Below are 19,075 nucleotides of genomic sequence, written 5' to 3' on the forward strand. Positions count from 1 at the left end.
CCAGGATCCCAAAGCTGGCTCCCAGGTCCCAAACCTGGCTGCCAGGTCCCTGATCCCAGCCCGTGTCAGTGTGGCTGTGCCAGGCTGGGCTCACCAGGTGCCACAGGAAGCCCTTGCTGGGGGGTTCAGGGTCTCGATGCCATCCCAGAGCCCAAACCTGCACCCCAGAGCCCGATTCCGTGCCAGCCCCTGATCCCAGAGGGGCTGTGCCAGGCTGGCCCTGTCCAGGTGCTGCAGGAAGCTGTGCCCTCAGCCATGGCAGTCCAATCCCATCCCAGATCCCACACCTGGATCCCAGGTGCCAGCTGTTGTCAGTGTGGCTCTGCCAGGCTGGTCCTGCCCAGGTGCTGCACGAAGCCGTGCCCGAGTCCAATCCCATGCCAGATCCCATCCCAGATCCCAAACCTGGGTGCCAGCTGGTGTCAGTGCAGCTGTGCCAGGCTGGTCCTGTCCAGGCACCACAGGAAGCCGTGCCCACGACCATGGTGGTCCAATTTCATTCCTGATCCAATCCCAGACCCCATCCCAGCTCCCAGACCCGGCTCTCAGGTGCCAGCCGCTGTCAGTGCAGCTGTCCCGGGTGCCACAGGAAGCCGTGCCCGTGCCCACGGCCGTGGTGCCAGCAGCTCCATCCCCTCCCAGCTCCCCTCCCGGCTCCGTGTCCCAGCTCCCAAACCTGGATGCCAGGTGCCGGGCGGTGTCAGTGCGGCTGCGCGGGGCCGCCCTTGTCCAGGTGCCGCAGGAACCCGTCCCCGCCGTGCCCGTGCCCGTGGCCGTGCCCGCGGTGGTTCAGCGGCTCGCTCTTGAACAGGGCGGGCGGCGGCGGCAGGTGCGGCACGGGGGGCACGGGCAGGTGCTGCTGCTGCTGCTGCTGCCCGTGGTGGTGGTGCCCGTGGTGGTGGTGGTGCCCGTGCGGCGGCAGTGCCAGCGCTCCGTAGGGGTGCGGCACGGGGCGCGGCGGCGCCGCCGGGCCCAGCGCCAGCCCCAGCGCGGCGCCCGCGGCCGGAGGGGCCGGGCAGGGCGCGGGCAGCGCCGCGGCGCCGCCGGCGGGCCCGGGGCTGGTGCCGGGGCTGGTGACGCGGAAACATTTCTCCTTGTGCGCCTTGAGCATGTTGGAGAAGCGGAAGCGCTGCCCGCACACGTCGCACGGGTACGGCTTCTCGCCCGTGTGCGTGCGCCGGTGCCGCTTCATGTTGGGCCGGCTGGTGAAGCTCTTGCCGCAGATCTCGCAGATGAACGGCTTCTCTCCTGCCGGGGACACGCGGGGACAGGGGGGTCAGGGATCCTGGGGAGCCCCCTGAGACATGGAGAGCCCTGGGAAAATCACCTGGGCTCTGGGAAAATCACCTGAGCCATGGAGAACCCCTGGAGAAATCACCTCAGACCTGGGAGAACCCCTGAGCCATGGAGAACCTCCCCTGAGCCATGGAGAACCACTGGAAAAATCACCTGAGCCATGGAGAACCTCCCTGAGAAAATCACCTGAGCCATGGAGAACCACTGGAAAAATCACCTCAGACCTGGGAGAACCCCTGAACCATGGAGAACCTCCCTGAGACACGGAGAACCACTGGAAAAATCACCTGAGCCATGGAGAACCCCCTGAGCCATGGAGAACCTCCCTGAGCCATGGAGAACCCCCTGAGCCATGGAGAACCACCTGGAAAATCACCTGATCCCTGGGAAACACCACTGCCTTTGGAGATCAAATGGGGGTTTAGGAAATTCTGCCTCCCCTCAGGGTTTGGGGCCAAAAGGCTCTGAAATCCTGACTCAGCTTAGGTTTAGGGCCAAAAGGCTCTGAAATCCTGGCTCAGCTTGGGTTTAGGGCCAAAAGGCTATGAAATCCTGGCTCAGTTTGGATTTGGGGCCAAAAGGCTCTGAAATCCTGGCTCAGTTTAGGTTTAGGGCCAAAAGGCTCTGAAATCCTGGCTCAGTTTAGGTTTAGGGCCAAAAGGCTCTGAAATCCTGGCTCAGTTTGGGTTTGGGGCCAAAAGGCTCTGAAATCCTGGCTCAGTTTGGGTTTAGGGTTAAAAGGCTCTGAAATCCTGGCTCCCCTCAGGGTTTGGGGCCAAAAGGCTCTGAAATCCTGGCTCAGTTTGGGTTTAGGGTTAAAAGGCTCTGAAATCCTGGCTCCCCTCAGGGTTTGGGGCCAAAAGGCTCTGAAATCCTGGCTCAGTTTGGGTTTAGGGTTAAAAGGCTCTGAAATCCTGGCTCCCCTCAGGGTTTAGGGTTAAAAGGCTCCAGCCAGGGGCTCTCCAGCCCCAAACACCCAGACATTAATTCCCATTTTCCCCCCAGGGAACCCCAGCTCCGCCTGCCCCACCAGCAAGGACAGGGAGCCAAGGCAGAGAAAGGAAGCTGTCCCAGCTGGAGAACACCCCAAACCCCGAGGGAATTCCCTGGGAATGCCCTCCCAGCCCTCACCAGTGTGGGTTTTCATGTGCTCGTCGAAGTACTGCTTCATGTTGAAGTCCTTGCCACACCACTGGCACATGAACTGCTTGTGCCCGATGTGGATGCTCATGTGCGAGCGCAGCTGGTACTTGTACTGGAACCTCTCGTCGCAGTTCTGCAGGGAGGAAAAAACGGGAATTTGGGGGCTTTGGGAAGCTGGGAATGAGCCCTGCAGGGGCTGGGAGGGAGCTGGGCCCTGGCAGAAACGCCTCAGAGAAAAAGGGGGATTGAAAGGATTCATTGAGAGAAGGAACGAAGGGTGGAAGGCTGGAATTGAGTAGGGAAAGGTGGAATTATTGAGTGGGGAAAGATGGAATTATTGAGTGGGGAAAGCTGGAATTATTGAGTGGGGAAAGCTGGAATTATTGAGTGGGGAAAGCTGGAATTGTGAGGGGAAAACTGGAATTATTGAGTGGGGAAAGCTGGAATTATTGAGTGGGGAAAGATGGAATTGTGTGGGGAAAGATGGAATAATTGAGTGGGGAAGGCTGGAATTGTGAGAGACAGCTGGAATTGTGAGGGGAAAGCTGGAATTGAGTGAGAAAAGCTGGAATTATCGAGTGGGGAAAGGTGGAATTATTGAGTGGGGAAAGCTGGAATTATTGAGTGGGAAAAGCTGGAATTCTGGAATTATTGAGTGGGGAAAGCCTGGCAGGGACAGGGGCAGCCGGAGAGCAGATCCAGGACCCCAGTCCAGTAAAAATGGTTTTTATTCCAGTAAAAATGGATTTCTGCGGGTGTCCCGGCCTCTCTCCACTAGAGGACTCTGCCTCCCTCCAAACCAGCTCCTCACCAGCTCCCCGTGGGTTTAACCCCTCAATCCCCCCAGAGACCCCTGAGCAGGGACCTGTGCTGGGATCAGCACTTGGTGACTCGAATTTCCCAAAATTTGATAAAACCAGCCCTCATTCCCACCCCATCCAAGGCCGTTCCCACTTCCTGGGTGCATTCCCATGGATTTAATCCCTCAATCCCCCCAGAGACCCCTGAGCAGGGACCTGTGCTGGAACCACCCCTCAGTGATCTGAATTCCCCATCTCTGACAGAAACGCCTCTCGTTCCCACCCCATCCAAGGCCATTCCCACTTCCCAGGAGTGTTCCCGTAGATTTACCCCATGGATTTACCCCATGCATTTACCCCATGGATTTACCCCATGGATTTAACGCCTCAATCTCTCCAGAGACCCCTGAGTGACTTCCCCATGCTGAGAATTCTCAAACTTTGATGGAACCACCCCTCATTCCCACCCCATCCAGGGCCATTCCCATCCCTCATTCCCATCCAGGGCCATTCCCATCCCTCATTCCCCTCCAGGGCCATTCCCATCCCTCATTCCTGACCCATCCAGGGCCATTCCCAATCCCAGGATCATTCCCTCATTCCCACCCCATCCAGGGCCATTCCCATCCCTCACTCCTCACCCCATCCAGGGCCATTCCCATTCCCAGGATCATTCCTGCCCCTCATTCATTCCCACCCCATCCATTCCCATTCCTGCCCCTCATTCCCACCCTATCCAAGGCCATTTCCAATCCCAGGATCGTTCCTGCCCCTCATTCCCACCCCATCCAGGGCCATTCCCACTCCCAGGATCATTCCCTCATTCTCACCCCATCCAAGGCCATTCCTGCCCCTCATTCCCACCCCATCCAGGGCCATTCCCATTCCCAGGATCATTCCTGCCCCTCATTCCCACCCCATCCAAGGCCATTCCCACTCCCAGGATCATTCCCTCATTCCCACCCCATCCAGGGCCATTCCCAGGATCCTTCCCTCATTCCCACCCCATCCAGGGCCATTCCCATCCCTCATTCCCATCCAGGGCCATTCCCAGGGTCGTTCCTGCCCCTCATTCATTCCCACCCCATCCCATTCCCATTCCCAGGATCCTTCCCTCATTCCCAGGATCATTCCTGCCCCTCATTCACTCCCACCCCATCCCATTCCCATTCCCAGGATTGTTCCCATGGATTTCCCCCGAATTCCCCTGGATCCTCACCTCGCAGCGGAAGGGCTTCTCCCCCGAGTGCTGCAGCGAGTGCACCTTGAGGGACATGCTGCGCTTGAAGGACTTGCCGCAGGTCTCGCAGGTGAAGGGCATGTCCTTGGTGTGGGCTGCGGCACACACAGGGCTCACAACCCAGGGAAAACTGGGACATTCCTGACAATCCCTGCCTGCCAGGGCTCCTGGGGCGCTTGGGGAGCACGGGCTGCGTTTCTCCTTGCTCTGCCCGGGGGGTTTGGGGCCAAGAACGGCGCTGGGCTCCATGGAATCCCCCAAATTTTGGGGCTGGAAGGACCCTGGGGATCCGTTCCCAGGGACAACTCGAACCGTCCCCATCAGGGATGGAATTGATTGAACTCGGGATTGAAACTGATACTGAGAGGAGCCACAGGAATTCAGGGCCCTGAGCCCTCCCTGGATCCCTCCCTTCTCCAGGGGAACATTCCCAGCTCTCCCAGCCTCTTTTTCCCCCCGGATTATTTATTTTAATTTCCCCCAGTGATTTCAATTTCACCCATGATTTCAATTCCCCGTATTATTTCAATTCCCCCCCTATGATTTCAATTCACCCCAGTAATTTCAATTTCTCCTATTTCAATTTCAAGGATTAATTTAATTCCTCTGATAATTTTAATTTCCCTGATAATTTCAATTCCCCCAAAAATTTAAATACTCCTGATAATTTTAAATTCCCCTGATAATTTTAATTCCCCCTATAATTTCAATTTCCCCAATAATTTCAATTCTCCCAGTTTCAATCCCCCCGATAATTTCAATTCCCCCGATAATTTTAATTTCCCTGATAATTTTAATTCCCCCAATAATTTCAATTCCCCCAATAATTTCAATTCCCCTGATAATTTCAATTCCCCCAATTTTAATTTCCCCAATAATTCTAATTCCCCTGAATATTTTAATTCCCCCGATAATTTAAATTCTGATAATTTCAATTCCCCTGAATGTTTTCATTTCCCTAATAAAAATTTTTAATTTCCCTGAATATTTTTAATTCCCCCAATAATTTAAATTTCCCCAATAATTCCAATACCCCCCATTTTAATTTCCCCAATAATTCCAACTCCCGCAATAATTTTAATTTCCCCGATAATTTAAATTCCCCTGAATATATTCATTTCCCTCATAAAAATTTTTATTCCCCTGAATATATTCATTTCCCTAATAAAAATTTTTAATTTCCCTGAATATTTTAATTCCCCCAATAATTTAAATTTCCCTGATGATTTCAATTCCCCTGATAATTTCAATTCCGATAATTTAAACTCTCCTGAATGTTTTCATTTCCCTAATAAAAATTTTAATTCCCCTGAATGCTTCAATTCCCCCCAATAATTTCAATTTCCCTGAACATTTCAATTCCCCTGACGATTTCAATTTCCCCAATAATTCAAATTTCAATTTCCCCCGTGCCCAGCCACTCACCAACCATGTGTTTGCGCACGTGGGCCATGGTGTAGAACTTCTTCTCGCAGATCTCGCAGGAGAATTTCTTCTCGGCGTAGCCGTGCACGATCTTGATGTGCTCGTGCAGCGACCAGAGCTTCTTGAAGGATTTGTTGCAGGACACGCACTGGGGGGAAAACAGAGGGAGCCGGGTTAGGGGGGGCCTGGGCTGGGGGGAGGTTTGGCACAAAAACGCCCCAAAACGGTGAAAAACGTGCCTGGGAATGTGGATTTTTGGGATTTGTACCTGAGGGGAATAGAGGCGGTGAGAATGTGGATTTTTAGGATTTGTACCTGAGGGGAATAGAGGCGGTGAGAATGTGGATTTTTGGGATTTGTACCTGAGGGGAATAGAGGCGGTGAGAATGCGGATTTTGGGATTTATACGTGAGGGAAATGGAGGCAGTGAGAATGTGAATTTTGGGATTACACCTGAGGGGAATAGAGGCGGTAAAAATTTTGGGATTATACCTGAGGGGAATGGAGGCAGTGAAAATGTGGATTTTGGGATTTACAGCTGAGGGGAAGGGAGGCAGTGAAAATGAGGATTTGGGGATTCATACCTGAGGGGAGGGAAGGCAGTGAAAAAGGTGCCTGAAAATGTGAATTTTGGGATTTATACGTGAGGGAAATGGAGGCAGTGAGAATGTGAATTTTGGGATTACACCTGAAGGGAATGGAGGCAATGAGAATGTGGATTTTGGGATTACACCTGAGGGAAATGTAGACAGTAAAAATGTGAATTTTGGGATTACACCTGAGGGGAATGGAGGCAGTAAAAATGTGGATTTTGGGATTTACACCTGAGGGGAATGGAAGCAGTGAAAATGCGAATTTTGGGATTACACCAAGGGAAGTGTGTAATGCTGTTCTGGTGCCTCCTGATGCCAAAATCCAAATATTTTCAGTGAGAAGGATCCAGACCCTTGCAGAGGGAAGGATCCAAACCCTTGAAGAGGGAAGACTCAAACCCTTGGAATGGAAAAATCCAAACTGCTGGAGCAGGAAAATCCAAACATTTTCAGCGAGAAGGATCCAAACCCTCGGAGCAGGAAGAATCCAGACCCTTGGAATTGGGAAGAATCCAAACTCTTGGAGGGCAAAGAATCCAAACCCTCGGAGTGGAAAAATCCAAACCCTTGGGAGAGGGAAGATCCAAAACTGCGGTGCCGAAAAAGTTCCAAACCCTTGGAGCAGAAAGAATCCAAACTCTGGAGAGGGAAGAATTCAAACCCTTGGAGCGGAAAGAATCCAAACATTCTCAGTGACAAGGATCCGAACCCTTGGTGAGATAAGAATCCAAACCCATGGTGAGATAAGGATCCAAACCCTTGGTGAGATAAGGATCCAAACCCTTGGTGAGATAAGGATCCAAACCCTTGGTGAGATAAGGATCCAAACCCTTGGAGTGGGAGAATCCGAACCCTTGGAGTGGGAGAATCCAAACCCTTGGTGAGATAAGAATCCAAACCCTTGGTGAGATAAGGATCCGAACCCTTGGTGAGATAAGGATCCAAACCCTTGGTGAGATAAGGATCCAAATCCTTGGAGAGGGAGAATCCAAACCCTTGGTGAGATAAGGATCCAAACCCTTGGAGTGGGAAAATCCAAACCCTTGGTGAGATAAGAATCCAAACCCTTGGAGAGATAAGAATCCAAATCCTTGGTGAGATAAGGATCCGAACCCTTGGTGAGATAAGGATCCAAACCCTTGGAGAGGGAGAATCCAAACCCTTGGTGAGATAAGGATCCAAACCCTTGGAGTGAGAGAATCCAAACCCTTGGAGAGATAAGAATCCAAACTCCTGGAGAGGGAAGGACCCAGCAGAGCTGGAGGAGGCCGACACCATTAAACCCCCAAAGCCCCGTCCAGCCCCTCCTGCCCCCCCAAACCCAGGTGTGGCCCCTCCAGGCTCTCCCATCCCTCTGGATCTCCATGGGGAGCAGCTCCCCATCCCGCTGGACGCTCCTGCCGCGCTCTCTTCCTTCGTGGAAGGCCCAAAGGATCGCTCGGAGGCTGAGAATTCCTTCCCCAAACTCCTGTGTGGAATGTCCAGGCAATCATCCCCTCGAGGATCTCAGGCAGCTCTTCCTCTTTTCCAGCAGCTCTTCCCAAAAACTTCGGGGAAAATTCCCTTGTGGAGATCCCGGAGCGCGAGGAAACCAAACCATCTTCAGCTCGGAGGAACCGCGCCTTGTCCCGGGGATTTTTGGGATCTTTGGGGTTTTTCTGGGATGTCTCCAGCTCCCAGCCCAGCAATGCCCACCTTTCCCCATCGTTCAGAAGGGCTGGGCGCTGATTAATGAGCAAATTAACGAGTCCGGCTCGTTTGGGAGCTCGTTTTCTCTCCGCTGGGATCTCTGCAGGGTTGGGAATTCCCACCTGGAATTCTGCAGGCACCGAGGGGGCTCTGCCCCCACAGCACCCGCTGGGATCCCCCCCTTGGCAGGGAAAAAACCCCTGAAGAGCAAAGAAACTCCATGGAACGACCCCAAAATCCTTGGGCTGACAGAGAAAGGAGCCCCTGGAGGGGCCAAGGCCACACCAGAATCCAGGATTCAAACTCCGAACCCCACAGAGCCCAAGTGGGGCAGGAATCTCCTGAAGGTGCCGGCTGTGATGGGTGAAAAAGCAGAAATTACCTGGAAAAACAGATTTATTCCGTCCCCAGGAGGAAAACACTGGGAGGAGCAGCCTCGGTTTTCATTTCAGTCCAAAATCAAACCAGTTTTATTCCAGCACAAAGCTCCCCCTCTGCACACCGAACCCTGAACTGAGGGAAATTTTGATTTTCCCTCAATCCTGTTGGCAACTGGAATAAAAACACAGCAACAGGCAGCTGGAAAACACATCCCAAAGGCAGGACAGAACAAGAACTGCTGGATTTATTCCTGGATATGGAGGTGACTCCCAGTGCTGCTGGCACTGGCAAGTTTCTGGACCAGATTCCTCCGGATTTTAAACCATAATTTCTATAATTTCTCCTTTTCTTATCACTTTTGGACGCATGCATAGATGGACACAGGATATTTCACCATTTTATGTGTTTAAAATATTTAGGAATTCCTCCTTAAATTTTAATTCCTGCTTTGATTCCTTAATTTTTTTACTCCTGCTTAAATTTTATGCTGTGAATGAACCCCCCTGCTTGCTGGGGCCTTTCTTACATTCCCATTTAAATCCTCCCTGCTGCACTGAACATTTAAAATATTTCTTTCAAAAGCTGCAAAAATTAAATTTATATTAACAAATACTTCCTTGAGCTGAAACTTAAGGAAAAAAAAAAAAAACAGCCCAGAGTTACCCAGAGCTGGGAAAAAGAGAAATTGCAATAAATATTCCACGTCTCCCACACAGTGGGAGCTGAGCACCAACCCAGCCCAGCACCGAAAGCAAACAAACAATGAAAAACGTTCAATTCTTGTGCTCAAACCCTCACACAACAAACCCTCCTTGCCCTACAAATTCCAGCTGCCCAAAACTCCAACGGGAGCCAGGATTCCAGGAGGAGGAGGAGGAGGGTGAAAATAAGGCAAAACCAGCAGATTTGGGGCGCCAGGGAAGGCAGCAGTGCCCCATTCCCTGGCACGGAGCTGCCCCAGAGGGAGCAGGAATTCTGGAGCTCTTCCCACAGCTCCCAAAGCCTCCTCCTCCTCCCATTGCTGGGGGAAATCAGGGTTTCTGGAGAGAAAAAAAAAAAAAATGGAGATTTTGGTGTCTTCAGGCAGATTTGTGGGGTTTCCTGCCGGGAAGGGGGTGCAGGTGTGAATTCCAGCCCTTCAGAACCATTCTGGGAATTCTCGTGGTCTCAGAGGGGTTTAAACCCCGGTTTAACCCAGCTCAGATCCCGGCTTTGCTGCTGCCTCTGGGATCTCACAGACTGCCCATCCCAGGGAACTCCTGGAATTCCGCTTCCCCTGGAAGGCTCACCTGGTTTTCCACACTGTGGGATTGCATTTCAGGACACGGAAACCCCTGGAATTCTAAACTCAGTGAGAGCTGCAGCCGCTCAGCAGGAGGAGGAGCAGGAGGAGGAGGATTTACCACAGAACTTCACATTTTTGGGACCATTTCCTCCAGATTCTGACCCTGCTGAAGGAGCTTTGCGCTCCCAACTCACAGTTTACTCCTGGAGTAACAGCTCAGAGCAGCTGAGCACTCTTTCCCTGCCATCCCCTCCTTTTGGGAGACCCCAAAACGCGGGATAAGGCAGAGCCCGGGCCCGCCTCAGCACATGGGGCCGTGCAAAATGAGATTTTTTTTATCCCCCTGTGAAGCGTCCACCAGGCGGATCCAGGGCACGCCAGGAGGTGTGGGGACCTGGCCAGCAGGCCGGCAGACCTACCTGGATGTTTTTTTCACAGTCAGTTTGCTGGTGGAGGGACAGCTCGCTCTCCAGCACAAATTTCTTGCCGCACTTGTCGCAGATCTGCATGCGCCTGTGCGTGACGTTCATGTGCTTCTCCAGGTACCAGCGCGTGTTAAACACCCTGGGGCACTTCTCGCACGTCAGAGTCTCCTTCTCCTCGCACTTGGGCTTCTGCACGGGCGCCTTGGGCTCCTTGGCAGCTTTCTTCTTGCGCTTGGGGGGCTCGGCGCCCTTCCTGCGGCCGCGCGTGGCTCGGGGCGCCGGGGAGGCGGCGGCGGCCGCGGCGGCTCTCCTGCTCCTCCTCTGGCCAACGCTGCCCTTCTCCACTCTCTTCTCCTTTTTCTTCTGCCTCTCGTTCTCCTCGTAGTCGTTGCTGTCCTCCGTGGCCTCCTCTTCCCCACTGTCACCCTCCTCTTCCTCACTGCTGCTCTTAAGGACAGCAGTCTCTTTGGACTGGGAGGGGACACCCTTCTCCCCTTTGGACACATTTAAGGTTTGGTTGTTAAGGTTTACCTCCACTATAATCTGCTCCCTTTTGTAAGTCACTTCATCTTCCTCCTCTTCCTCCTCCTCAGAGTCGTCAGAGTTCTCCCTGTCTTCTTTCACAGCCCGGACCTCTCCTACCGCTCTGCTCTCCCTGAAAAACGGCTGCTCCTCCCTCTCGTGGAGGTGGCCCTTGCCGCCCTTGCTGTCCACCAGCACCGAGAAGGGGCTCCCCGACTCCCTCTTGTACACCTTGGTGGACAGGTCGAGCTCCTGGCCGGGGTAGAAGGCGGGCGGCCCCTCCTGCGCCATGCCGGCCCCGGGGGGCTCCCCCTTGCCTGCCTGGCTCATCTGGGGGGGCTCATGGGGCGCCCTCGCTGCCGGCGGCGCTGCTCGGGCCCGGCGCCCCTTCCATCGGAGCCCGGCGGGCGCGGCTCGGTCCTGGCGGGCGCGGCTGCGGCGGGGTCGGGATCACGGCAGGGGCAGGGCGGGCAGGGATCGCGGGCGGCGAGCGGAGCCCTCGAGCATCGTATCTGCGGAGAGAGGGAGAGAGAGAGGGAATCAGTGGGGAATGCCGAGCGGAGCCCTCGAGCATCGTATCTGCGGAGAGAGGGAGGGAGAGAGGGAATCAATCAGTGGGGAATGCCGAGCGGAGCCCTCGAGCATCGCATCTGCGGAGAGAGGGAGAGAGGGAATCTCGAGCATCGTATCTGCGGAGAGAGGGAGAGAGGGAATCAGTGGGGAATGAATGGCGATGGGGACAGCCCGGCCCGGGGAAGCCTTTCGGGGGACAGGGAGCCACAAACAGCAGCGAGCAGGAGAATGCCCAGCAGAGACCCCCAGGGAATGGAAATCCAGCAAGGGAAACTCCCCATCAACCATTCCTGCTGGATTTTTGGGAGCACTGACAGCCCCAAAACCAGCAGCAATCAGGAGAATGCCCAGCAGAGACCCCCAGGGAATGGAAATCCAGCAAGGGATACTCCCTACCAACCACTCTCCTGGATTTTTGGGAGCACTGACAGCCCCAACAAATAGCAGCAATCAGGAGAATGCACAGCAGAGACCCCCAGGGAATGGAAATCCAGCAAGGGAAACTCCCCCATCAACCATTCCTGCTGGAATTTTGGGAGCACTGACAGCCCCACAAATAGCAGGGAGCAGTGATGGCCCCAAAACAGCAGGGACCAGGAGAATTCCCAGCAGGGACTGGGAAGGAAATCCAGGGAATGGAAATCCAGCAAGGGATGTTCTCCATCCACCAGAGATAACCATAACCATTTCTAATTTTTGGGAGCAGTGATGGCACCACAAACAGCAGGGACCAGGAGAATTCCCAGAGAATGGAAATCCAGCAAGGAATACTCCCCATCAACCATTCCTGCTAGAATTTTGGGAGCATCGACAGCCCCAAAACCAGCAGGCACCAGGAGAATTCCCAGCAGAGATTCCCAGGGAATGCAAATCCAGGCAAGGGATGCTCTCCACCCACCACAGCTGTTTCTCCTGGGTTCCTGGGAGCACCGACGGCCCCAAACTCTGCTCTGCCCCCACAAACCACCCCAGCTCTCCCCCATTCCAGCCACGGGGGAACTCCTCCACTGAGGAATTCCCAGTTCTCACCTGGCAGCACTAAGCCAGCCCGGGAGATGCTGGATTTTGAGGGATTTGAGGAATTAATTCTTCCTCTGTCTCTCCCTCCCTTCAATCCCCACGGCACAACCTCGCTTTGCCCATCCACGTTTCCCCCGCGGTTTTTCCAAGCTGGAATTTGCCCGGACTTTGCTGCCACTTCCTCCTGCAGGAAGCGCCACGTGGTCCCTCATGGACACAAAGCAATCCATCCCTCACATTTCCCTTTTTTCTCTTTTTTTTTTCCTTTTTTTCCCTGAGGTTTTGGGCTGGGCCGCTGCCATCAGGAATTCCTGGGATCGGAGGGTGCAGGGGAGGGGAATTAAGGACAGAGCCATCCCAGAGTGGGATGGAAGGGACAGCAAATCCCACCCAGGGACACTTTCCATGATCCCAGCCTGGCCTGGGAATTCCATAATTTCTGTCCCACCAGAATTTCCCCCCTTCGGAGTGCATTTTAACTGGGCAGGAGACGAAGCAAGCAGTGCCTGAATAAGTAATATTAATTATTAATAACGATAACGGGAATCTTTGTGAAGTGCCACACCGGGGAAAGAAAGGAAAAAATAACCAGTTTGGTGATGAACTTCATTAAAATACTCAAGCACTTCTCTGGGGTTCCCAAATTACTCCAAATTAATTTCCTGGAGGTGCCTGGCAGGGACTGCAGCCTCAGCACCACAGCAGGGCCCATTCCCACTGCTCCATCCTCACATTTCCCCACAGGAAATCCCAGAGATGGGCTGTTAATGCTGGATTGTGGGCACAGCTCACATTCAGAGGGAAAAAATATAAAATAAACTGGTTTTGGCCAGCTGGAATTCCCAACGCTACACCCAGGAAGCTGTGGGAAGGATGAATCCCAATTTAGCTTTTCTTTGCAGTGGGATGGATTACTCAGGATTATTCAGGAAATTCCCAGTTCCACATAGAAAATACCTGATTATTTCCTCATCATATTAAGCATCTCTAGGAAGCTGCAGGAGGAAATCAGGAATTCCACTGCACCAAACTTGCCAGGAAAAGGAAATTTCACCTTTTCCACCATTTACCAAACGGCAAAAAATTCCTGCCAATATTTCACCTCTGCTAACTAATGGGATATTGTGTGTAAAAAAAAACCCTTTTCATCAAGAGGAATCACCTCAAATCAAGGCCACAGTGGGGTTTATTCTGAATTATCAAAGCTGTTTGCTCTGAAACCACTTCACTCTGCAGCATCAGCGGCTGCTGTGGCTTTGAACCTTTCCCTGCCACCCTCAAGGGACCCACAACTTTCAAAACCATTATTTAAATAAAAAGCAAAGCCCTCCTTGGCCATTTAGCACAAACAGCAGCTCTGAAATACTGCCCTAAAAACGCTCTTAAAACACCTTTCCCCCCTCACTTTTAAATTTTTAATCCCAAAGCAGGTTTGGGTGTTTTTAATCCCAAAACACCCAAGCGCTTTTTGTTGTTTTAAAGGTGAATTTAATTTTGTCAAGGCAGATTTTTCCACAGAACAAATTCCAGTCACGCTGCCAAATGAGAGATGCAGGCCGTGATTAAGATGTAAAAAGGAAACAAGAGTTTCAAAGCGATTTTTGATGCTTATCAAGCCCCAAACCTGGGGAATATCTGCAGCAATCAAAGGTTTGCAAAGACTCCGACATGAAAAGCTCGAACTCTGAAGAAAAAAAAGCACAATTTGCAGACAAAAGAGTGGGTGGAGGAAGCTGGTGAGTGTGTGGGAGCAACTTCACACCGAGCTTCTGAAGAAAAACCGCATTTTTTGGTGTTACCGGCGCTAAAAATAGAGAGATTCGGGCTCGGCCGGGGAGGCCTCGGCCCGGCCTGGGCCCGGGGGAGCGGGGCCGGCCCGGAGGAAAAGTGAGGAAAAACTGAGGGAAAAGTGGGAACAAAACGAGGAAAAACAGGATTTCAGGAGAAGGTGAGGATGTGAGGGAAGCAGGATTTGAGGAAAAATGAGGATGTGAGGAAAAACTGAGGAAAAACAGAGGAAAAAGTGGGGGGAAACTGACTAAGGGTGTGAGGGGGAAACTGAAGGGAAACTGACTGAGGGTGTGAGGGGGAAACTGAGGGAAAAGTGGGAAAAAACTGAGGAAAAACAGGATTTCAGGAGAAGGCGAGGATGTGAGGGAAGCAGGATTTGAGGAAAAATGAGGGTGTGAGGAAAAACTGAGGAAAAATGAGGGTGTGAGGGAAAAACTGACTGAAGATGTGAGGAAAATTAAAGATTTCAGGAAAAGCTGAGGGTGTGAAGATGTTTTCCCACTGAAACTCTGTGAAATCCCCAGGTCATGTGAATTCTGGAGAATGAGCCAGCAGGGAATAACCACAGATTGCACCAGGAAAACACAAAGTGAGAGCTAAAATGACAATTTTGGGGTGTCCTGTGCAGGAATTGGCCTCAACCCCTCAGGGTCCCTTTATCAGGATATTCCACAATTCCACAAACGGGTCCATAACAGCTCAATAAATCTGCAATATTGCCATAAAAAAGCCTCAATAAACTCTCCCGGTTGGAAGCACAGGTGCCTGGAACAGGCCCAGCCATTCCCAAACAGTGGGAAAACACATCTGAAGGGAATTATTTCAATTATTTCCCTCAGCTCTCAATCCCTTCTTTCTTGTGCTTTAGGTGCAAAAAGCCCTGAAAATCTGTTTTTAAGTGGGGAAGTTTTATCTCCTAGAGCCTCGGCACATCCAGGTGCTTTTGCATTTCCATGGGAAGTGCTGGAGCTGCCTGAGCCCATGGAAATGCAAAATAAATGCAAAATAAATGTAAAACAAAGCGCTGAGTGCTGCTAACGACCCTATTCCCATTCCCAGCACACTTATATATTTATTTTTTTTCCCCCCATGCTCTTTCTGGAGCTGGCAGTTTCCCTCCAAGTCTTCCACAAGCTCATGGAAAATCAGATTCCCAAACCCCAGAAATGTATCTGTGAAATCCTGCCACTAAAACTGAAAATCCATGAGGAAGAAGCCTCAGGCTTTTCCCATTTTTCAAGAGGGACGATCTGGCTGAGTCCAGATTTTTGGGAGACACAAAGCCTTTCCAGCCAGCGGTTCCTGGATTTTTGTCAAGCATTATCTCCACGAGAAGAAATCCATTCCAGAGGTTTTCATTTCGGAATTCAGCACTAAAATCCCTCGGATTTTGCAATAAACTTGGGGTGTTTTATTGAATCTAAAGGAGTTTAAGATCTAACAGCCACAAACTCAACGTTTTTCTTGAAGTAGGAAAAAAAAACTGGCATTTCCCATTGAGCACCACTGACCCCGAGCTCCAGGAACTGTGGAAACCCCAAAAGGGAAATCTGTCATCAAGATCTCTTGCCCGAAATTAGCATTTTTCCACCCAAAGAGGCCCCGGAGGTGTCTCTGTGTCCTTGGATATGCAGAGGTGTAAATGAAGTGTGAATATCCTGTCCCAAAGCCACCTAGGAATTCCTACCTGGAGTTTCCCTGGCAGGAAAAATCCCATTTCCAGAGGGGAAAAAATCCCATTTCCAGGGGAAAAAATATCCCATTTCAAGGGGGAAAAAAAATCTCATTTCCATGGGAAAAAATCCCATTTCCAGGGGGGAAAAAAATCCCATTTCCAAAGATCTCAGGCCCAGCAGAAGTTGCTGGAAAAGCTCTGGGAATTGCTGGGAGAAGTCCCAGTGTGAAACCTCCTGAGGGAAGGGTGTCAGAAGGGCAGGAGCTGCTGCTGCTGCTGGCACCTGCCAGGTTTCACTCCCTGTTTTTATTTTTTTTTTTTTTTTTTTTTTTTTAATCCAGGGAGGAGCAGCTCACAAAATCCCAGGTCCAAAAGCAGCTGGGAAACAACAGGAATTTGGGAATTGGGCAGGGGAAATTGGGGTTTTGGGGAAATCTGTCTCTTGTGCCGTGCTGATGGGGAGAACGTCAGGAATTCCGCCCCAAAATCCTGGGAAAACTCCCTGAAAAGGCACAAATTGGGATGGAATTGGCCTCGTTTCTATGGGGATGTGTTTAAAAAAATCAGGTTTTGATTAAAAAGCTCTTTGAGGCATCAAACCCGTGACAGATCCCACTAAAACACCCCTTGGGGTGCAGATTCTTTAAATTTTGCTCCAATCCAGGAGCTGCTGAAAAGGATTTTAAGGCCCTGAGTTTTCAGCTGGGATCCAGGGAGGAACGGGTTAAAAAATCCACATTTTTGGTGGGAAACACTGGAAAAATTCAGCCACCGTTCACCTGAGGGAGCTCAGGACTGGGCAGGGAGATCTCACCTGGATCTGCTTTAACATTTAAAGGGTGAAATTTTGTGAGAATGAAATGAACTTTGCAGAAAAATTCCCATTTTTTCCCTCATTATTGTGGGGGGGAAACCCCCAAATAATGACTTAATAAAATCCCGAAAGGACAAACAGCACAGATTTAGCAAAATGTAAATGAATGCTGTTTTGAAAAGTGAAATTATCTTTTAAAATTGACTTTTAGAATGCCTGGATCTGGCAAGGAGGGAGCAGAGCGGGCTGAGAGTCTGTGCTGGGGGAACTGAACCAGGAGAAATAAAATATTGAATTTTATATGTAATATATAATATAATATATTATAAATATTACATATTATATTATATTATATTATATTATATTATATTATATTATATTATATTATATTATATTATATCATAGTATATTATAGTATAGTATATTTATAATATACAGTATATAATGTGGGATACATAATACATATATGTATCAAATGATATATGAATATATAATATGTAATATATATATATACACAGTACATATACATATAATATTGTATATGATGCTATATATTGTATATATTATAAAATTTTTTAATACAATAATTATTCAAGAATATTAGAGAAATCTCCCTCTCCTCAGCGGCCTGCTGCTTCCTTTCAGTTCTGCCTCTTTCTTTTTTTTGTGGAACCAGGAATAAATTTAATTTAATTTATTTTTTTGACCAGGGCCCTGAGAGCTGCAGAGAGAAATAGGTCAGTGAGGAGAGGAGTTTTGTAAGCACCTGAAATGCACCTGTGCCCATCTCAGGTGTGCTCTGGGCACGTCCCTGCTCCTCCTGTTTACTGCAAAAATCCACCTCAGACACGGGGAACCCTTCCCAAGGCGTCCCCACAGGGAATCTCCTGCTCTGAGCACAACAAGAGACTTTGCAGAGATAAAAACTTCACATTTTTAGGTGAGGCTGCAGCTCTTGGGGTAAAATCTCCGCATTCTGTGGTTGTAGGGGCAGCACCCCGATATCTTCTGGTTTTGGATGATTTACCCCAATTTCCTCCCTTCCCACTGCAAGATTTCCTCTGGAAACGTCAGCTAAAGGTTCCTTATATCATTATTAGTGAATAAAGTCAATTAAACCCTTCAAAACTCACAGTCACCTCCATTGCCAAAGCCCCTTCTGATCACATCAATACTCCAAAGGTGTTTTAACAAACGGCCCCAAATCCCCATTCCTGCAGCTCTGAGCTTCCTCCCGCAGAAAATAAAAATAATAAAATTCTAAACCAGCCCTCAGCCCCCTGGCAGCCCAGGAAACACAACTGGAAAACCCAAAAAGCCTCCAGGAATTTGAACTTTTCCTACACACAGCCTCTGCAAAAGCTCTCAGAGCTGTTTGCACCCAGATTTTGGGGTCACACCTGGAATTCCTGCGCTGCCTGCCCAGGATGAGGCCCTGCATCCCTGCAGGAGATGGGTAAAAAGCCACAAAAGCAGCGGGGAACGCACCTGGCACACAGGTAGGGGAGGTGGAGAGGTAAAAGCAGAGCGAGAACGCCCAAGCCAGGTAAATTATCAGATCTGATAAACACGAGGGAAATTATCAGATAGCACAGACACAAAGCCCTTTGAAAATCACGCTTGGCAGCCCCGAAGCCCTTACAAAACCATCTCAAAAATCCATTTTTTTTAGCACAGATCAGGCGGCGAAGGGAGGGAAGCAGAACAGAACTTCCAGCTGGGCAGAGCCCAGGTGCTTCCCAAAGCTCCTCTCGCCATCATCCCCGGCCTGTGCCAGCCAAAAACTCCCGTTCCTCGCATTTCTCCCTTCCACCGAACCAGCCTGCCATTAAAGGTCTTGAAGGAATTCTGGTGAACCCCAGGAGAAGCCGCTCGGCTCTTCCCTAAGTTGCGCGGAAGGCGCTCAGAAATCACTCCCAAAATCCCAACCCCGGGGCGCCCGCAGCGCACCGCGAGCCGGGGAAGGGGAAAACACCTGGAGGAAAAGGCTGAGATTGAGAGAAACCTCCCGAATTCACAAAGCCGGGGCACGGCACCGGCCCGAGCCGAGCGGCGACACCGGCGGGGACAGGGCAGGGGCCGAGGGGACGCGCCGCAAACCCCACTCCTGCAGGAATGCTGCCGCCTTCCCTCCGCTCTGCTGCGGGATCTCACCTTCCCTCCCTTCCCCCGGGCAGGTGACACGGGCCCGGTACCCGCGGGAGGGGACACGGAGCCCCGGGACCCCGGGCAGAACCCCGGGCAGAGCCCCCCGATCCCCGGACCCGGCACAGAACCCGCACAGAACCTCCGGACCCCCAGACCCCGGGCAGAGCCCCCGGAGCTCGCACAGAGCCCCCAGACCCCGCACAGAGCCCCCCGACCCCCGGGAGAGCCCCGGACACCGGGCAGAGACCCCGGAGC

The 19,075-nt window shown here is 51.3% G+C and overlaps 1 protein-coding gene across 1 annotated transcript; it reads right to left on the reverse strand.

Annotated features, from left to right (window-relative positions):
• Window positions 1-25: 25 nt before the first annotated feature.
• On the reverse strand, window positions 26-17,817 carry ZNF652 (zinc finger protein 652). The gene is given in 7 exon segments (XM_058041468.1): window positions 26-1,248; window positions 2,428-2,572; window positions 4,459-4,574; window positions 5,905-6,052; window positions 10,272-11,213; window positions 11,216-11,311; window positions 17,806-17,817. Coding segments are annotated over 7 exon segments (2,007 nt in total). The 3' UTR covers window positions 26-700.
• Window positions 17,818-19,075: the final 1,258 nt, after the last annotated feature.

This window comes from Melospiza georgiana, chromosome 28 (genome assembly GCF_028018845.1).
Source record: "Melospiza georgiana isolate bMelGeo1 chromosome 28, bMelGeo1.pri, whole genome shotgun sequence".
NCBI classification, from domain to species: Eukaryota; Metazoa; Chordata; class Aves; order Passeriformes; family Passerellidae; genus Melospiza; species Melospiza georgiana.